At 33.4% G+C, this 22,408-nt stretch overlaps 1 protein-coding gene across 1 annotated transcript; it reads right to left on the reverse strand.

Moving 5' to 3' along the window:
• Window positions 1-2,317: 2,317 nt before the first annotated feature.
• K441DRAFT_554006 (uncharacterized protein) lies at window positions 2,318-5,655 on the reverse strand (the record flags this gene model as incomplete). Its single annotated transcript, XM_067643209.1, has 2 exons — window positions 2,318-2,369; window positions 5,543-5,655. Coding segments are annotated over 2 exons (165 nt in total), but the record flags the coding sequence as incomplete, so codon positions are not given.
• Window positions 5,656-22,408: the final 16,753 nt, after the last annotated feature.

Raw genomic sequence — 22,408 nt, forward strand, 5'->3', positions numbered from 1 at the left:
ATAGGTTTATATAAAACACTAAATATATATGGGCTATAAATGGGGGTAGCTAGAGACAATAGGCTAGCTTACTAATTTATTTCTTAACTTAAAAGGGACCTAGGTATTTTATATTAAGCTTCTTTAATAGTTAATAGGTTTTAATATTTGTTAAACGTAATAGAACCTTATTGCCTACTCCAAAATGCTTATCCTAGTGCTTGCGGTTATACTAAAGTCTCTACTACTCTTAGGTATTTTATAGGCTCTACTTCGCATACTTCTATTACTCCTCCCATTCCTAAAGGTATCCTTATACTCTTTAGTAGATATCCTTAGACTTCCTAATAAGATCCTATAACTAATTATATAGCCTTAGCTAGTGATTATTGGGTATACTATTAAACCTAAATAGTTAAACGCCATAGGCAATCTAGATTAGTGTATACTTATACAATATATATTACTTTAAATTATAAGCGTACTCTATATACAGAAGTAGCTTATACTAGTTGTCTTACTAGTAGTTTAAATATATTTATAAGTAAGACTCTAGTTACTAGTTCTAGCGTTCCGTTTACCTATCCATTTATAAATAAAAAGCTATACTATAATAGTAGTCTATCTTTAAATAAAAGCATAGATCTAACCAGTATTGGCTTATAAAGACGCTGCCCCTATTAGTGATAATAGAGTATAGCTAATCTACTTTAAGAAATCATTTCTCCTTAATTAGATTAGCGAGCTTTTATATATTAATTGTCTTATTAATAGGAAGGTATTAGACGTACTTTAAAAACCTATTAATAAGTATAAGAACCAAATTATATATTTATCCTTAGCTATCTTTAGATAGCGGGAGATCCGTAATAAAGTCTATAGCGTAATATTGCTATAGCTTACTAGTGGGGGGAACTAATTTAAGTAAACCCTATAGCTTGTCCCTACGGATCTTATATACTTAATACTTCTTATAATAGCTAATGGACTCCTTTACTTCCTAATTAAGCCTTAGCTAATAGTATTTACGCTAAAGTAATTCTACTATTTTTACTTAACTATAGTGGCCGCCTAGAGGATTATTGTAATTCTTTATAAGAATCTTCTATCGTAAATTTGCTTCTTATAGCACCTAAACCTTACTACCTCTATATAGTAGGCCTATTAAGTCTAGTTCCTAATAGTAGCGCCTAGTAGCTTCCTTTCCGTTACGTTTCCAGTCTACTTCCGCATTAAGAATGGTATAAGAAGCGTCCCTCCGTTATACCTTACAGATAAGATATATTAACCTTTTAGATAGTTCCTAAATAAAAGCTATTTTATCCTATACTACTCTAAGTATAAGACTAGATAGTACTATAGATCTTATAACTTTTTAATACGTATACATTAGGAAGGCCGCTATAAGGTTAAAGTCCTTTAGTTATTACAAAGCTCCGAGTTCTAATTGCTCTATAGCTTCGCTATTAGTTTAAGGGGATAGCTTAGCAATTAGAGATAGTATATTATTAGGTTCCGAGAATATATTAGGGACGTCCTATTTAGGTATATTTAGACCCTTATTAGCTACGGACCGGGTACTAGCTAAAACATTAGTAAAAGCTAATAGGGTTTATACCGCCTAAGACTTAATACGTAGAGCTATAGGTACTTAAGCATCCTATACCTAGAGCTTATTCTATAATATAGGGAGTAAGATATCTATTATCTATTTTCCTTCTCCTGTTTTAAAGCCTTTAGTATAGTCTAGCCGTTATAACAGTTTATTAGTAGGGTTGTTTTCCCCTAGCTTATATTTAATCTTAAAATTAAATTATATAAGTCTCTTTGCCTATCTAGCTTATTAAGGTATAAGCTCCTTTATAGTTATAAGGTAGCGTAAATTGTAATAATTTAAGAGTATATAAGTGGTATAGCTTGCGTACTTAAGGTAATATCGCCACTATTTAAAGCAGTTAACTATAGCTAGTAGTTCCTTATTATGGGTATAATACCTAATTTTAGGCCCCTAGAATTTTCTATTATAAAATACTACTAGTCTTTAGTGGAGCTAGGTAGCGTCTAAATACCTATTAAGTTATAGTAAAATACTAATAAGGGTAAAATTTAATATATTAGTAATTATTATTAATAGCTAATCTAGGTTAAAATGCTGTAGTAATAGAGCTTCTATAAACTTTATACGAAGTTTTTAAAGGGCCTCCTAAACCTTTCTAGGCTATAACTATAGTTTATACCATTTAGTTAATCCCTTTTTAGTTTTCTTCCTTACCGCCTTTAAGCTTTTTACTCCTTAGGTTAGGTCTTAAGAAGCTTCCGTAATATAGTTAGATAGGTATTAGGCAATATCTAAGTAGTTATAGATAAAGCGCCTATAGAAATTGGCAAAGCTTAGAAACACTTAAATATTCTAGTAGCTCTTTAGCTCCGGCTACTCCTAGATCGTCTACACCTATACTAGGTCTATAATTATACCTATAGGCGTTATAATATAACCCAGAAACTCAACCTGCTTAGTATTAAAGATATACTTTAACGCCTTAGCGTAGAGGCCCTAATTATCTAAACGTTCTAGCACTTTACGGATATATTACTCGTGCTAATTCTTATCTTCTAAGTAGATTAGGATATTATCTAAATAGATAATGTATATATGGTTAACTAGTCCCCCTAAAACTCTATAAATATATATATTACGGGACGTAGGGTAGTGGCTATAGAGTGTATATATTTAAGGAGTCTATAAAACGTTACGCAATTAATTATAAGGGTTAAGGGCGTAAAGAGGTAATATACCTACGTGTAGCTAATATAAGCTATACGTAAGGTATATATAAGAGCACGGGGTTCTCCTATAGAGGCCCCTATAGTAGGGTTTCGTAACACTACCCCCCCTTCTATAGAGGCGGAGCTCTAGCGACGCTATGGTTACTATATATATATAAAAGGGATACTTAAGGTATAGAAAAGAAGAAAAAGGGAGGTATTGCTAAAGGCTTAAAACAACGTTATATAATAAGGCTTGGCATCTAAAAATCTAACTAATTAGATAACTTTAACCGCCGGTTAAAGTTCCTGGACATCTTAACGATATTCCAGTTATATAATCGCACTTTGCCGCAATCTAACAGTAATCTAACAGCAATTTGCTCTTACGTGGTAATATATAGCGGTTTAACTCTATAAGGGCTCCTATAGAGGATTAGGTATAAAATCTCTGTTTAGGCCCAGTTTTTATAGGTTCGCGTAATAAAAGTTACTAATTAGATCCTTTATATTTTTAAAATCTTCCTATAGTTGCTATTCTAACTAATTTATATCGAATCCTGTATATATAGCTCTATAGTAGAGCCGTCGTCCTTTACCTTTACCAAAGTATTTAGAGTTAATAATTTATTTAACGGTCCACTCCTCGTAGTTCTTGTCTTTATTCCTATCTTAGATTAGTACAAGTAGGGGTTTAGGCTATATCTGCCCTAGTAAGGGGTTAGACTAATAGAGGTATAGTAGCTATAGGTAAAATATAGGCTACATCCCGCGGGTGGCTAGGGTAAGTAGGAGTTCTAGCTTATATATAGCTCCCCTATTAATAACTTGTTTAATTAGATAGGGGCTAAGGTTCTTATAATTAATTAACTTTATAGGCCTCTATATAGAGATATTATATATATTTAGCTATACTTAGTCGCNAANANATATCTCTNGTAGTNGCGTTNTATAATANTNNGCNAANTANNCCTACTTTACTTAAGCCTANGCNATTTCTCCCTTATAGTAGTTAAGTAGATTTTTTATATAGTCTGTATGCTAGTTAGTAAGTAGCATCTTAAGGCGTTTTTTATATAGTAGTTTCTTATTAATAGGTTCTAGTAGCTCTATACTAGATTAGGGGTAATAACCCTTATTTATAAAGAACGGGGTAAGTCCTATAGTAGTTAAGACGTAGTTATTTACTGCGAATTTACCTAGTAGGAGGTAATCTACCTAGTTATCTTAATTATAGGCGACTACCTATTGTAGGTACGCTTTTATACTAGTATTAGTGTCTTCCGGTTACCTAGCAGTTTTATAATAGAAGGATATAGATATCTTAACGGAAATGCTAAGGTATTAGCAGATTTGTCTCTATATATTAGAGTTAAATTATATACCTTAGTCGGACGTAATTAAGTTAGGTAACCTATATAGTTAGTAAACTTTATAAAGGAAGGCGTTAGTAACGTTACTAACAGCTACGCCTTTAGTTAGGACATAGTGGCGCTCTTTTATAAGTCGGCATATTATTATAAGGATGTTCTTATAGGTACGGCCGTGTCGTTTATAGGGTAGTAGGTTAATAATAAAATTTATAGTAATATCTGCCTATTGTTATATAGGTACTAGTAAAGGGTATAGTAGTCCTTAGTACTTTATATTAAAGGCCTTAGCGCGCTTATAACTATAGTAGGCGCCTATAAAGCGTTTAACTAAGTCTATTATTTTTAGCTAAAAGTAGTATNNGCTAAANAGCTTATAGGTTCNTTNTNTACCTANNTAGCCNCTTAATNNGAGGTTATAGGCNATTTNGATTAGTTGCCGTTNTAGATTTTCTAAGTTAGGGATAAATAGGCGGCCTTTATAATAGAGCCTATTTTCTTTTACTTCTAAGGCTGCTATATTAATTTAGCCTAAGCTTTAGAGGTTAGTAGGTAGCGTATAGGCGCTAGCGGTCTTTATAGCGATAAGTTAATATAATAGTAGGTTAATAGAGGTGTTATATGCTATAGTAATAAGCTTATTAATTTTAGGAGGTAACTTTAGTTCTGTAGTATAAAGCTAAGGTATAATTAGCTCTATTATAAGTAGTATGCCTAGGGCTAAATTTCGTGCTTTTAGGATCGTCTATTATTAGAACTAATTATAAGGGTTATCTTTAGACTAAAGAAGGTCTTATAAGCAGCGTATTAGGCTATTAGGTTTAGTACCTTATACTCCTAATCTATATACAATTTTAAAGTTAAAACTAAAGAGAAACTCGTTTTAATATACCTAGCGTTAATTTAGCTGCTTTATAGTTATAAAGTACTTAAGGTTGCAATGGTCCGTAAGGACTTTAGTTAGCTAGTTAGGCTCTACTAAGAAAAGTTCTAGTTAGAATTCTTTAAACGCTTATATAATTATAAGGAGTTCTTTATTATAGATCTTATAGTTATACTTTTATAGTATAAGCTTAGATAAGTAAAATGCGACTAGGTAAAAAAGACCGTTATTACCTATCTAGGAAAGGACGCCTACGTTAATATAGTTTAAAGAGTTAGTTTTAAGATAGAGTTATTATCCTAGTGTAAAGTAAGCTAGAATAGGTGCTTTAGTAAAGGCATTTTTAAGGTCTTAGAACGCCTTCTTATATTTAGGCGTCTAGGTAAAGCGTAAATACGTTTTTCTTCCTTTTATAAAAAGGCCCTTCGTTTGTATTATTGCTATAAGTAGTGCTACTACGCTTAAAAAGTTGTATATAAATTTTTAATAAAAGTTGGCGAAACTAAGGAAGGCTTATACGTCCTTAATGCAGTTAGGGGCTTACTATTTAGTAATTATGCGTACTTTCTTAGGGTTTATATAGATACCCTTAGTAGTAATAATTAGTCTAAGGTATTTTACTTCTATAACTAAGAATTCGCATTTTTTTAAATTAATATAAAGTCCTATGTCCCTAAGGCGCTATAGGACCTTTTAAACGTGTTTAGTATNCTTAAAAGGGTTATTACTATAAATAAGTATATTATCTAGGTACGTAGAGTAGAAGTTATTAAGGTAGTCCTATAAGGCGTTATTAATATAGCTTTAGAAAGTGCCTAGGCCGTTATATACGCTAAAGGGTATAATAGTATATTTAAATTGGCCGAAGCGTAATACAAATATAGTTTTCTATTTATTACCTTTCTATATTTAAAAATAGTTAAAGGCGGCAATAATATTAAGCTTAATATAGATTTTAGCTTAACTAAGCCGCTTAAGGGTCTTATATATAAGCGGTACTAGTGTAAGAGGCCAGCCTGACCGGAACGTATGATTATCTAATCGACAGTATCACCGGTAAGTAAAAGGTAAGTCAAAGGTAAATAAAAGGTAAGTTAAAGGTAGAATAAGTTTCACGTATTAAAGGACAAATGCTTCTAACCACTTCTATTTAGAGACTAATCGCTAGTTCTTCTCTAGAGGAGAACTAGCTCCCTATATAATCTTTCTAAGACGCTAGCAAAACCCTTTACCCCTTATTTGTCTAACCGTGTCTTCTAAGACGTAGATGGAATATAGGTAAGACCTCCTTCTAGAATATAGATGAGACCTCCTTCTGGAACATAGATAAGACCTCCTTCTATCTTATCTAATATGTACCTTCTAGGGAATTCCGTTACAATTGCCTCCCCTTTAAGGGTCTTAGTCCTCTAAGACTTTACCTCTATTAAGCTTTTATAGAGTTTTAGCTAAAACTACTAGGGAAATTTTTAGTGGAAAGGTACTCTATAATGCGGCTTATAGCTAGTTCTTCACTAGCGTAGAACCTTACTTTATCCTTAATTCCTCTACTCTTTTCCTACTATAGTTCCTTATAATGCCTTTATAATGGAACTAAAATAATAATAATAAAAATTGGATAGGATTTACTTTTCTTATTATAAGAGTTTGTTATAAGTTAATCTGGAGGGTATCCTATGCAACGCGTCCATAAGCTACTATCCCTATTCACCTAAAATGGATTTTAATAATGACGTCTTTATTTTAATTTTCTTCTAGTTTATAAGCTATCGCCTCTCACGCGTCTTTTTATTAACAACACTATTCATCTCGTCTTTTAGCAGACTGTTTCCTCTATATTTCCGCTTTTAGCTTTTATATCTCTAGCTATTCTTTTATAGCTACTTTATTCTCTTTTTGTAATACGTCTATAAGCAATAAAATTCCCACCTTATCTTCTTATAACACTGCTAACTTCTTAGAGTATTCTCTTATAATGGCTCGTAGTCCCTAGACCGGCGGCAGTATTATTAATCTCCTGGTAACGCCCTAGACAGCATCTATTACTCCTACAGCAGTTTCCCTAAAATGCTATCGTCGCTACGTTTATGCTCTTACGTAGGATCCTTCCTATGTTTATAAGATGCCTTACTTTAGCGAAAACAAATCTAAGTGCTCCTATTGTCGTAGTAGGAGAAAGATCTATATCCCGGTATTTCCCATTCCATCCTATTCTAAATTTCGCTAATTATGCTAGATCCCCGCTATCTATATGTATAAGACTTATAGGCTCTAACGCGCTATCTAAGATTTCCGCTAATATCTTAATAGTAACAGGCGGGGATAGAAGGTATCTTCCCTTACTTACAGACTCTTTAATTCTATAAGGGTTTCCACTGCTATAGAGACGTAACGTTTTCGGATATATAGTGTCTAGGAGCGTATATATAAATAGCTCGTCCTTATTAATAATAATATTTATACTCTTACGCGGGCTACTCTAGCTAGGTAAGTTTCTTTAGTGACTTACTTAGGAACTATGCTAACTTCTTTAGCTAATATCTCTCTAATCTCTGCTTAGACGCCAATTTAGAACCTAGGGATATTAAGGATAGCAACGAAGGTTAAGATAAATGTTTTTCTCGCCAGTCTCCCGCCTGTGCTAGTCCTTCTAGTACCCGTTATTCTAAGAAGAATATTAGTAAAAGTGCTAATACTTCTAGGGATAGAGGAGCTGATAATACCGTTAATAATAACGTTAAGATGGAAGAGGAGGCTCCTATTACTACTGCTAGTGTTTAAGTTATTACCTAGCTCTTTCCTTCTTCTTATAAAATAGCTTTATATAGTGCCTCTTAGGTGCCTCCAGAATACCCTATTATTAGAAATTAACTTTATACTTTAGGGATGCCTTTATTCTAAGCTTTGGTAACAATCTATATAAACGCAGTGCACTACTATAATCCCTATATATAATAAACGGGTAGTGTTCCTATAGGTGCCTTATAATTTCTTAAAATTTCTAATTCTTTATAGGCTGTTCTTTTACTCCTCTTTATACCATTAACTCTATTATGTATATCCGGTGCCAGGCCGGATACTCTCCTTTTATCCCTAGGGGATCTTTCTAAATCCCTAAGGCTACTTCTTATAGTGCTACTACTCCTTCTTATATAGCGTCTTCTTTAAACAGTATCCCTAGTGGTTCTCCTATAGATCCCTATAGGCTTCCTCTTATAGAATTTTAGGATCCCTATTATAATAGCGAAACGTTTCCGTTCTTAATGCCTATACTTAATCCTATAGTTTTAATTTACGGGGTCTTCCCCGTTATTTCACCTATAGTATATCCGGAACCATTTTTAAGTCTTTACCTTTAGTTCTTAGGAAGGTTTTAATTACGGTATCGTATCCCGGCTAAAGGTACTCCTTAGGTTCCCAACTATTATATACCTAAAAGTATCCTTTCTAACGAACTAAAAATTCGCGCTTCTTTTGGCGCTATCTTTAGTCTAGAATATCTTTTATATTCTATTCTAGTTCCCTATTAATTTTACTAGGTAGGGGTAGTTCTGTACTATTTCTTCTTTAATATAGCTCTAGTAAGGAAACATAAAATATGGGATATATTAGATAAGATTTCGGTAATTTTAATTTATAGGCTTAGTTTCCTTTAGTTTTCTTAACTATCTTAAAGGGTCTAAGCTACTGGTGATCTAGCTTCTTCTTAATGCGTTTTATTTAGATATTTTTTATAAATAGTAAGACTTCGTCTCCTATCTCAAATTCTTTCGGTATATGTTTTTTGTTATAGTACCTTTTTTATATAGCCTAGGCGTCTAGTAAGTGCTTTTTAAGTTCCTTTCTACGAATTCTTATTTACTTAATTCTTTTGGACGCCGCCGGTGCCTCTCTTTTAGGAATAATATCCTTAACATTCTAGGGGTTATTTGCTTTTACCCCAAATAATACTTTATAAGGGGTCATTTTTATACTGCTGTAGATGCTTATGTTATATACGTGCTACACTAAAGCTAACTATAACGTCTAATTATCCTGTTAATAATTAATATAGTAGCGAAGGTAGTATTTTAATAACGTATTTAAACGCTCTGTTTACCTGTTTATTTATAGGTAAAAGGTAGTGCTTATTTTTTACCGTATTTTTAATAAGAGACAGAATAAAGACTAAAATGCACTGTTAAATACGGTGCCTCTGTTAGATATAATTCCCTTTAGCGTGCCGAACAAGAGCCACTATTCCAAAAATAGGTCTGCCAGTTCTGCTGCTGTAATCGTTATTATAATAGTAAAGTATCCTAAAAACTTTGTATACCTATTAACGATTACTAGAATAGCGTTAGTAACCTCTCTAGTTCTTATTTTAGTAGGGGGTAAGCCTATAATAAAATCTATTGTTAATTTTAATATAGGTCCCTATGGAATAGGAAGCACTAATAACTCGCCGTATAGGCGATGCCTGGATATCTATATCCTTTAGTATATATCACACCTTAATACATAGTCCTTAACCTCTTTAGACATTCCGTCCTAAAAGTATTTCCTTTAAACGGCCTTAAGGGTTCTGTTAGCACCGTAGTAACCCCTAAAAGGATTATTATAAAAGACCTTTAGAATTTTATCTTAAATTGCTTAGTCCTTTAGGATATATATAGCACCCTTAAAGCGCAACAGACCCTTTTAGTCTTGCTACTATAGCTTCTTAGTAACTCCGGCTAAGTTAGTCTCTACTATATCTTTCTACCTCTCCCTAGAGGCGAAGGCGTCCCTTTATTAAGCTTAAAAAAGAAGATCTAAAAAGGTTTTGTACAGATTACTTACTTCTATTTTACCTACCGCTATTACAGACTTAAGGCGTGGCACGAGACGTTTTAAACTATTAGTGCTAGTAGATTCTCCTACCGTTGTATAGTGTGCCACGCTACGGATAGGCATCTCGCCTATCCCCTTTAGATCTAAGAACTCGCAGCTAATGCGCCGTTAAGTTAAAGGTGCCGTAATACCTCTAGCACATCCTATAGAATTCTCGCTAATTCTAGGGTACGCTAACTTTATAACGTCTGCTTAGTCTATAACCTAGTCTATAACTATATCCTACGGCTTTACAATTATATTGCTTTGTAGCTATATCGCTAGGACCTCTACCCTACCGCGAAATTCTATAGTTTTAGGGAAAGAGTCTTCTTTTTTTTTAAGCAAATTTTACAATATAGGGATTATTTCCCCTATACTGTCCTAGATTCTCCCTATCTTATAATCCAGATGTCTTAATAACCTATTAGCAGGATTTATCTTTCCTAGGCAGTACGTAATTTTAAAATCATACTATAATAGTGCCTCTGCCTACCTAGCTTATTGACCGCTTAACACCTTTATAGTTATAAAGTATTCTAAGTTATTATGGTCTATAAGGACTTTAATAGGATAATTATTTCCCATATAATAATATCACTAGTGCTTTATTACTGCGATTATCGCGAGCAGCTTCTAGTTATGCATTATATAATGCTACTTTATAGGGGTTATTTTTTTTAACTAAAACGCCATAAGATGCTATTTTCCGTCTTTTAATTAAGATATAATTACCCCTAAGGCAAAGCTAGATATATCCGTTTTAAGGTATATATATAGCTCCTAGCAGAAGTATATTAGGATAGGCGCCGATATAAATAAATCCTTTAACCGGTCTATAGCCTACTTAGTAGCTTCCCTAAATATAAAGGGTCCTAACTTCCTGCTATTCTTAGATCCTTTTAGTAGGTTAGTAATTAGGAGTATTACTTATAAGTAGTAAACAATAAACGTTTGGTAGAAGTTTGCCGTGCCTAAAAAAACCTATACTTCTCTAAATATTATAGGGTAGAGCTATTCCCTAATAGCGTCTACCCGACTTTTCTCTATTAACACTCTATTAACGCTAACGATAAAGCCTAAAAAATTAATGCTAGTAGTATAGAACGTGCACTTTTTTAGGTTTATATAGAGCTTATATTCCTATAGTCTTTCTAGTACTATTCGTACGTGGTGCGTATATGCTTTATAGTTATTAGAGTAGACTACAATGTTATTAAGGTAAACTATATATATTATATCTAACAGGCCCAATAATGCCTTATTAATATAGGCCTAAAATATTACTAGTGCGTTAGTAAGCCTAAATAGCATTACTAGGTACTTAAAGTGGCCGTACCATATTTAGAACGCCGTTTTCTACTTATCGCCGGCTTTAATCCGGATTTAATGGTATATATCTTTTAGATCTAATTTTATAAATATCTTTACGCCCAATAGCCTATTAATAAGCTCCCCTATTAAGGGTAACGGGTAGCAATTCTTTATAGTAATCTTATTTAGCGCCTAATAGTTAATATAGAGGCGAAGGGTCCCGTCCTTCTTAGGTATAAATATAATTAATACCCCTACTAGGCTTATAAAGGGCCAAATCCATCCTCTCTAAAGATTATCCACTATATATTAACGTAGTACCGCCAGCTTATTTTCTAATAGGTTATATAGCGGTCTAAAAGGAGGTTATTTATCCCCTATATCTATCTTATGCTTAACTAATATAGGGTTAAATAAGGTTTATGCAGCCTCTTTACTAGAAATATCCTCTAAGTCTATATATTCCTATAGAATCTCTAGTTCCTTAACTACGTATAGCCGGATATCTAAAAATAAATATCCTATATCCCCGTTCTTAGTATTAAGAGTAGCATATATAGTATATGCCCACCCTTCTTCTTACACATAGTTTAAGAAAGTCTCTTAATCTTTAACTATAATGCGCGGTTAAGACTTCCGATGTTAATACGAGGCTAAAGGCTAATTAATGTCCGGATTAACTTGGCGAAGCCATAGGTATCCCAAAATAAGGTTATACCCCTTAATTTCTGCGGCATAGAAGCGCATCTCCTATATGTCCTATAGACTATTGCGGTCCTAGCTGGCTACGGAAAAAGCCTATTCCCCGTAGCATGGAATCCAGTAGCCTTTAATACTTTAAACGGTGCGTACCTGTAAGCCACTAAGGTCTAAATCTAATTCTTTTACTAGTAATTAAGAAATGAACCCTATACTCGCGCCACTATCTATAAGGCAGTCTTGCGTTACCTATTTATTATTAACTTAAATAGAGACAGGAATAACTATACGGCAGTTTACTTCCTCCTTCTCTTACTAGCCTAGTGTAAGGGAGTAAAGATTTACTAGGCTGTCTCTTTTCCCAATTAGGCCGACTCTTACTTCTTCTGCCGGCAGAAGTAGCTTATATGGCCCTTTTTACCGCAGTTATAACAGGTACATGTCTCCCAGTTCCCCTCCTACGGATTAGGTCTCTACCCATTGTTATTTTAGGGTTGACTAGCGTTGCTCTGGGGCTGTAAGGCCTGCTTATATTATCCTTCCGCAGAGCGGTTAGGTTAGAATCTACCCCTATTATTAAAGCTAGGTCTAGTCCTACGCTCTTTATTATTAGCGTCTCGTTCCTTTTACTTGCCTAAATAGTCTCTTTTAGCACTCTTAATCCGAGTAGCTTTAAAGATAAGCTTTTCTTAAGAGGTAGGAATTTCGCCCTTCTCTTATATGGCCTGTTAAATCTTAGGTCATAGCTTAGCGAGTAGCTAGTAAAGTTATATAGCGTCATCCTATAGATCTAAGTAGGGTATATTGTCTTCTAGTTCTTCCAAGTAGTTTATAAACTGGACCACAGTCTAACTATCCTACTATTTGGCGTTGTGGTATCGCTGGTTATAGTCTATTCCTTAATTAGTAAGGTCTTAGACCTAATCGACCAACCAGGTCCTAAGTTCGCTAAATTTAAGGGGTATAGTAAGTTTCTTCTCGTAGCGTGTCTATAAACTCTTAACAGTGCCACGCAGGAAGGTAGAAGCAATTAGTGTCTAATTATACTCGTTAGAGTAACGTTTTAGATCTAGCCGAAACTTAGTTTCGCATTATTAGATAAAACGATTGCAGTTCCAAAGACTATCACTATAGTACTTATTAGGTTCCTTTATACGGAATTTAGGTTTTTCTAACGTCACAGCATAGTATAGCGTTACCCCTTTAAGTCCGCTTCGTATCTAGGGTGTCTATACTTCCCCTAATTGTCCTTATAATTGTTCTTAATAGTCTTAATATACTTATCTTAATTATATCTCTAACTCCTTTATTTTTTATAGGGTCTCATATAGCGACCGCTCTAATAACTCCCTAGTGGTAATTATTCCTAAGGGTCTCGCAAGGTTAGATGGACTAGCCGTAGCTTCTTTATAGGAAGAGGGAATGCGCTCCTCTAGGGAGACTCTTTAAGCCTCTTACGGTAAGGGCGTTGCTTCGTGGGGTATAGGAGTATAGTTTATTATCGTTAATTAATAGCTGTACGTTTCTAACGGATTATAAGCGATTAGAATTATAAGAGGCCAGCCTAACTAGAACGTATAATTATCTAATTGACAGTGTCACCAGTAAGTAGAAGGTAAGTCAAAGGTAAATAAAAGGTAAGTTAAAGGTAGAATGAGTTTTATATATTAAAGGACAAATGCTTCTAACTACTTCTATTTAGAGACTAATCACTGGTTCTTCTCTAGAGGAGAACCAGCTCCCTATATAATCTTTCTAAGACGCTAGTAAAACCCTTTGCCCCTTATCTATCTAACTGTGTCTTTTAGGACGTAGATGGAATATAGGTAAGACCTCCTTCTGGAATATAGATAAGACCTCCTTCTGGAACATAGATAAAACCTCCTTCTGTCTTATCTAATATGTACCTTCTAGGGAATTCCGTTACAACTAGGTATTAGTTTTTAATTATAATAGTATTAAGTCCTCTATAGTTAATATAGAATTAAATACCTCCTTTTAGTTTCTTAGTAAGAAGAATAGGGGCGGCTGTTAGTAATATGCTGGGACGAATAAATCCTTTATTAAGGTACTTATTAATATACTTTTTTATAACTAGAAGTTTATCTTTTAATATTAGGTAGGGTCTCTTATAAGGTAGTATTTTTCCTTATTTAATATTAATAGTATAGTTATTAGGTTAATATAGGGGGAGTATATCTACGCCCTTTTATAAGTATATATTAGTAAAGTTATAGTACCTCTTAGGGAGGAGTTTACGGAGTTCTTTATTAGTAAGTCCTTTTTTAAGCTTTATAAACTTCTTAAAGTCTAAAGGTAAAAGTCCGTAGAGTTCTATAGGGGCGTTATCTTCTAAAAGGTTAATTATATCTATCCTATTACTATAGAGGACGTAGTTTTATTCTTTATTAAGCTTATATAGTTATAATTAGGAAGCTATAGTAACGGTTTAGCCTTTTTTATATACTATACGGTAGAAGGACAGGGCACTTATATAGTGGTAGTTAGTTATAGGTAAGGTAATAAGAGGTTTTATAGGTTAATATCCTAGGGAGTAAATAGAGGTAGCTAGGCTATACCCTAGGCAAGTCTCTCTATAGTATTTAGAGTTAAAGGTTACTTCTTTCTTCTTCTAGTTAATGGTGGGGTTATTTAAGCTAGTTTATTCTAAGGATAATAAGGTAGTTAGTAAGTGGTATAATATAGGCCTAGAGTTCTTCCTAGTGCCTATTTATATCTAGGTAAAGTTATACTATATAGGTAATCTTCTATATAGTAGTGGTATATAATAATATATTTAGTGTTTAGGGTATTAGGCTAGGTATTAGGCGGCAGCTACCAAACCTAGCTATTAGGCAGTTTAGGTTATTATAATAGCAGCCTTTTTAACGGTATCTATAGCAGCGTCCTAATTTCCGAAGTAGCTCACGCTCTCTATCTAGGAGTTTTTATAGAAAGGTTAGTATAAAGAAATTAATATTGGCTCCGGTAGCACTTAAGGTAGTAGGTATTAGTGGCTTAGTATATATAGGTTTAGTAGGCCTAGAAGGCCCCTATAGAGAGGTCTTTAGGTAAAAGTTAGTAGTAGTAATCTAATTTAGTTGTCGTTTAATCTTCCGTAAAGCTACTACTATATTATAAATATTATTATAGTTATAGCTGGCGGCTGCGTAACTAAGGTAATAAGTAACTTTTTTAAGGAGGTCCTTTTAGTCTTTAGTATTGTCTTGGGTAAGGGCTTTAGTATATTCCTAGAATTTAATATAAAATTTATTAAATAATTTAGTAGGGTTTATCTTTAGGGCATATAGTTTAGCTTAGCTAGTAGCTAATAGGTTATAGTCGCGGTATATTAGGTTAAGATTATTAAAGACTTTTTAGTAGGACTGCTACTTTTAGGGGCTATTAGTCTCCTATTAGGCGAAGAGTCTATTAAATAGTATACCCTTTATTCGCCTAATAATATANCCAATCTTAGTGTCTTCCGTAGGAAAAAGGTAGGCACTCTAAGTTAGTTTCTTGCAGATTTATATCTTCTAGTAGCTATATTCCTTACAGTCTCCCCAAAAAACTAGGGGGTTAGGGTAACGTATATTAGACCCTATAGTAGCAGCTTAGGTTTAATTATTATAGTTTTTATTATTGCTACTTTATTAGGGGTTCCCGTTAGGTAAAGCTGCTTAGCGCTAACCCTCTATTAAGCGTTAAGTAGGTAAAGTTGTCGGGGGCGTAAAGACTTAAGTGGCGTTATATGTAGTAAAGAGGTGTCTAGCGTTATTATAAATGTGCTTATTAAGCTAAGATTATAGGTATTTAATTATGCCGTCTTTTTTAGTAACCGTAGCAATAAGTACAATCTTAGCCTTTTTTTAACCATTAGACGTCGCGTTTAGACACGTAAGGGTTATCTTTAATCTCTTAGCATGTGTTATCGGCGAGCGCCTTATAAGCTTATAGGTCTTGGATAATATTATAATCTTAGGTAGTACGCATTTCAGCTTATGTAAGCTTTAGGTGGTAGTTCTATAGAAGGCAGTAGTATTTATTAGGTTCTTATACTACTATTTTTATAAATATCTCGGCGTCTTATATTTTAATTTTAATAGGTAGTAGCTCTTTTACTTACTTATTCGTAGTTATATAGTTAATAAAGGATAAGATATTATTAATGTCTACCTTATTAAGGTTATCATAATCTTTTAAGCCACTAGGCTTCCCCTTAGGGGTTAAGGCTAGGGCTAATAAGTTAAATTCTTCTAGGGTTGATCGGCGGCGTAGGTTAAGTATAGGTATTGGATTATTTTTTAGGTTTGATATAATGGCTAGTAAGAAATATTGTCTTACTATTATGGGTTCCTTAGAAGTATAGAGTAGGGTAACTCGTAGACACGCTGCTTCTAGCAACGCCTACAGTATTATAGGGATATAGAATTGGTTATAGGCTAAGTGTTGGTAATAAAAAAAGGCGCAACGTAATGTTATAGGACGTAGGGCAGTGGCTATAGAGCGTATGTATTTAAGGAGTTTACAAGACATTACGCGATCAATCGTAAGGGTTAAGGGCGTAAGGAGGTAATATACCTACGCGTAGCTGACATAAGCTATACGTAAGGTGTACGCGAGAGCACGGGGTTCTCCTATAGAGGCCCCTATGGTGGGGTTCTATAACAATATAATTGGAATGTTATAGGCGTATTAGCTAGCCTAAAAGGCATTACTAGATATTTAAAGTGGCTGTATTAAGTTTTAAAAGCGGTCTTTTACTTATCCCCTTCTTTAATACGGAGCCTATAATAGGCGTCTTATAAATTTAGCTTTATAAAGATCTTCGCTCTAAATAGTTAATCCAGTATTTTACTAACTAGTAGTAATAGGTAACAGTTCTTAATTGTAATCTTATTAAGACCGCAATAGTCTACGTATAGCCTTACAGTTCTATTTAGTTTTAGGATAAAGAGAATCGGCGCGCCTGCCGGCAACTTATTAGGCTAGATCTATCTCTTTTCCAGTAAGCTATTAAGGTACTTCTATAGGATCTTAAGCTCTTTACGCGAGAGGTTGTAGATAGGAAGGTTTAGCAGTTATTTACCTTCTTCTAAATTAATTATATAATTGTACTCCAAGTTCTATAGTAGGACTTTAGCTCTTCTATCCAAAAATACCCTTAGTAAGTCCCTTAGGCCTACTAGAATATTTAACAAATTAGGGTTACGTTTATTCTTTATATTATTATTAAGTAGGTTCTAGAGCTCCCTTAAGATACTCGCGGGCAGCATTATACGCTATAGTAGTTGCTTATATATAGTTGCCACCGTATATTATACCATTTTATACAGTAGCTAGTAGAGAGTAGGGAAATCCTTAACGTGATACTTAAGGTGCCGTAGTATACTCTCTATATATTACTTAAGCCAGAGTAACCTATAACGGTTAAAGTATTTTATAAAATCCTTAAGATTACTGCCTCCCTATAATATCTCCGTAACCTATCTAATAATTCCTATAAGGTCTTTATTATAAAGGGGTTATTACCTATACTAGGCTTTATACCTATTTTATTATTAAATAGGGGTTAGATCTAATACTCCTTTAGGTATAAAGTGTACACTATTTTACCTAGGGCTATATTCTCTAGGATGTCCTTTAGGCTTATTAGTAATATACGCCCTTTTAAATCTTTATTGTTCCACTATTTAAAGGCTCTAGTCTTAAAGCGTATCTTAGAATCTACTTCTATAAGCTAAGGGTATCTAAGAATAAGGTTATAACCTATAAAGTTAGCCGCCTAAAAGGGTTGCGGGCTAACCACCTTAGTGCGGTTATATATATTAGCCGCTAATACTATAAGCTTATAGGTACTATATAGTTTAATCCAATGCTTATTTAGGAAGCCTATAGTAGGTTTCCGCTACCTTTACAATAGAATAAGTTTATACTCTTTTACCAAATTATATTATATAAAATTAATTTTAGCGCCACTATTATATAATGCTTAGAACTAACGTACCTTACCTATAGGAAGTGTTATTTCTAGCTTAATAGCAATACGAAGAGTTTTTCCTTCTATATCTTACCCTAGTTACAGCTAGAAGAGATCCGCGACTAGGGCTTTTTTTTTTTAGATTATTAGTACAGTTATTACCCTACTTATTTTTTTTATGGGATTTACCTCTAGAGTTTTCTCTTAACTTCTTAAAGTATTCTTATAAAGACGCTAAATAGGTATTAGGTTAACCCTAAGAGTCTTTCCCGTTATTTAAGGTTTCTAACTTTAACCCTTTTAAAGTTCTCTTTAAGAACGGCTTCCTTAAAGGTTAAGTCCGCCCTACATTACTACTAGAGTGCCCGCGCCTTTAGTAACCCTCCAACTTCCTACTAGAAGAGGTCTGGCTCCTTACTATATCTTTAGCATTTAAAACTACTTATTTAAAATCTATATATATGGTAATCCGCAGTAGGGCTCCTACGCGCTTTATTTTGTTATAAATTGCTAGCTTAATTCTAGCCTAAATAAACCCGATCTTCTCCTTCTTATAGATGCTACCGTCCTTATTTTTAAAGGGCTCTAAATTTATCTACTAAGTATAAGTTTCTATAAAGTTTATAAACTGGCAGAAGTTATAGCGGTTTAGCTATATCCTATTCTAGAATAGCTCTATATTATTATATTATATAATATACGGATCTTAAGTCTATTTTTTTTTAAAAAGGTTTGCAGCTATAGCTATATAGTAATTTGCTCTTTATTAAGCTAATTAAGTGCGATCTGGTTTAGTAATTAGTTTTTAATCTTACTAATAATCTAGCGTATACGCTCTTTAGTATTATCTTATATTATTAGCATTATAAAGAAGTTATTTACCTTATAAACCTAATTGTCCAACTGCTGGGTATTAGGTCTATAGCGGAGTTCTAAATTACTAAAGGCCTTAGCTAGTCAGTCTATATTCTTTTTTTATTTATAGCGTAGATAACTCTCTAAGTCTTCTATACCTCTTTAGGTAAGTACTAAGTAGCTTTTAGGAAGCCCTTAGCCTTAACTAGGTTATAAAAGAATTTACCTAGCTTAGATTAAACCCTACTAGATCTAGATTTGCCCTTAAAGAGTTCTAATATATTTATTAGTGGCTTCCTCCCGCATGGCTTCCGAGAGCCTTATAATAGCTTTTTAATATCTATCTTAAAAGAGATTAATATAGAGCTCTTAACCTTCTAAACTCGGGCCTAGAGAAGCTCCTACTATAGAGGTAGTGTTAGTATTAATAGCTAGTATAGGCTTCCTAATAAGGCTTAGGTCTTAAGTTAGTAGTTAATTTAAATTACCTAAAGGGGTAGGCCTACTTAGCTTATAAGCAGTTTATATACTACTACTATACTAATTATAGGCTAGTGGTCTTCCGGGAGGGTTCCGGTTGGTTCCCTAGTTAGACGCATTAATATATTCCTCTAGCATTTTTAGCTTAAGGGAAGATCTTAAAGTTACCTCTAGCGCTTAATTTTTTAATTAGCCTAAGTGGGGCCGAAGGGGTTCTAGCTACTTTTTAGTAGTATTATAACCGTTATAGAGGGTGTCTGTATTTTCCTTAGCGTTGCTAGTAACTATAGGTATATGAGAGTCTTTAAGCTCCTAAAGTATCTAGGTATTAGGGCTTGTTTAGCTATCTTACCTAAAGGGTTATATTATCGCAATCTCTCGCTATTAGAGGGACTTTTCTACCTTACCGCGACGGCTTTCTATAAGGTGCCCATGGAGTTTCCATTTAGGTTATCGCGAGATTTTTAAAAAAAGATATAAATAAATAATCTGGTTCTTAAAGCCGACTACCCTTCTAAAGAGAGTAGGAAGGATTTAAATATAAGGGGATTTTGTAGATAGGGGGCTATAAGGACATGATTGTGGAATAAAATAGATTAGTAAGAGAGATAAATCCTTAAGGAGGTAAGGCCTCTAGGATTGTAAAGACTATATACTATAAGCACGTGCCTCTAGCACGTAATCGGCGACTATTTAAGGGGCGTCCGGGGGTTATCCTAAGGGCATCTTAAGGTGTCCGCAATAATATCCCTTATATCGTCCCTCTATATATATATATTGTCTACTAGTCTCATTTCTTTTACTATATAATAACCTTGCCTACTTTTATAGTCTCTAATATAATAACCTTATTTTCCGTAATTTATATCAGCTTTTTCTTTAAACCATTTTTCTTGCTATAGAGTCCGCCTAAACATCTTCTACCACTAAGATTTCTGGTTTAGCCTCTACTCCTTAGACCTTAAATTACTTAATCCTTATCCTTTAGGTTTCTATAGTTATTTATTTTATTTCTTATTTTCTTTAGTACTGCTTAGGTCTATTAGCTCTACGCTATACTATAGTTTCTAACTATAACTTTGTTGTTATATGCCCTACGCCTTATATAACTATAGAACTCTATCCTAACCCTTCTTAATCTGCTCTCTTTAGTAGATCCTATTATTGATCTTAATTACTTAATTAATTAATTCCCTAAGAGTATCTGCATCTTTTATTAGGATAATTACGTTCTAGACTTTCGCCTTAAGTCCTTACTTATACTATACTATAAGCGCCTTATTATTCTATTTAACCTATATTACTAATATTTAAAACTACGTTATATATTTAATTACTAAAGTCCTTTATACTAGGTTTTAAAGCTTTCTTTTTACTATAGTGATTACCTTTAGGTCTCTAAATATTTAAGTTAATTATTCTACGAACCCGTTTTAACTTAAGAATATATACTATACCTCCTAGTTAGTAGTTGTTATACTATACTCCTATATCTCCATAAGGTAAGGTTTAAACTACTTAAGTGCTTTTCCTATTAAGAATAGTCCTGCGTAAGCGACTTAATCTATAGGCGTTCCTAGTTTTACTTCTTCTTATATAACCTTAAAGTGCATTTATATAAGGAATCCCTTAAGTTTTAACTTCTTCCCTAAGAATTGCTTAATTAAGGGTAACTTAACCTTAGCTGCCCCAATTCCATTAATCCTTTCTTTAAGTATCCTATTATTATTTATTAATTAATTAACTATTTCCTATAACGTAGTTCACAAGCGACCCGGTCATATAAGCGACCCGGTCACCCCAAAACCCCACCAAAAAAATCCAAAAATCGTCCTTTAATATCTCAACAACGGCTTAATAATAAATTATAAAATTTATAATTAGACTCTCATGCTTACTTTAAGACCTCTATTAGGGTTTTAGAGTAATTAGTTAAGCCATTATTAATATATTAAGATTTAGCTCTTAAATTTTAGCTTAGTTATTATATCTTAAGAACCGCTTATTAAATTACTTTAAAACTTTAATAGAGGTCTTAAAATAAGTAGGAGAGACTAGCTATAAATTTTGATAAATTATTATTAAGCCGTTGTTGAGATATTAAAGGACGATTTTTGGATTTTTTGGTGGGGTTTTGGGGTGACCGGGTCGCTTATATGACCGGGTCGCTTATGAACTACGTTACCTGTCTAACGGTAACTAGCTAAGAGTTAGTGTTTACTATACTAGTATTATTACCTAATCCTAATATAGTTGCTACTGTTAACAGCGTTGTGGCGGCTGCTTTTAATAGCATATTATTTAACTTCTTTTACTATAACCTTAGTAGTAAATATATAATAAAGCCTTATAGGAAATACTACGGTAGACTTGTTAATAGGCTAGGTATATAGGTATAGAATAGTTAACAATATAAATATAACTCGTGGAGTAGTTGCCTAATAGATTAACTCTAATTATATTCTAAGATTTACTATAAGGAAGAGAACTATCTAGGTAGGAACTGTGGTCCTTTAAATACACAACCGTACTCTTAAGAAATCCTCTTTATACGTAATATACGTGTTATATATATTATACATACGTTCCCTTTATACACTGCGTATATTGCGTATAATATTATATAACCTTAGTTACTATTCCTTATTATATAGTTCCACCAATTCTATCCTAGGCCGTACCTTAATTAACTAACTAGCTACTTCTAACTCCTCTCTTAGTAGTTGTAATATTATACTTAAAGCGTCTGTAACAGAGGTCGTCTTTAGTCTTTTAGCGTATATTATTAGCGAGCGCCTTATAAGATTATAGGTTTTAGATAATATCGCAATCTTAGGCAGTATATATCTTAGCTTATATAAGCTTTAGGTAGTAGTTCTGTAGAAAGCAATAGTATTTATTAGGTTCTTATGCTACTATTTTTATAAATATCTTAACGTCTCGTATTTTAATTTTAATAGGTAGTAGCCCTTTTGCTTGCTTATCCGTAGTTATATAGTTAATAAAGGATAAGACATTGTTAATATCTACTTTATTAGGGTTGTTATAATCTTTTAAGCCACTAGGCTTCCCCTTAGGAGTTAAGGCTAGAGCTAATAAATTAAATTCTCCTAGGGTTAATTAGCGGCGTAGGTTAAGTGTAGGTATTAGATTGTTCTTTGGGTTTAATATAGTAGCTAGTAAGGAATATTGTCTTACTATTATAGATTCCATAAAAGTATAGAGTAGGGT

The sequence above is a fragment of the Cenococcum geophilum genome, assembly GCF_001692895.1.
Source record: "Cenococcum geophilum 1.58 unplaced genomic scaffold K441scaffold_15, whole genome shotgun sequence".
Lineage (NCBI taxonomy): Eukaryota > Fungi > Ascomycota > Dothideomycetes > Gloniales > Gloniaceae > Cenococcum > Cenococcum geophilum.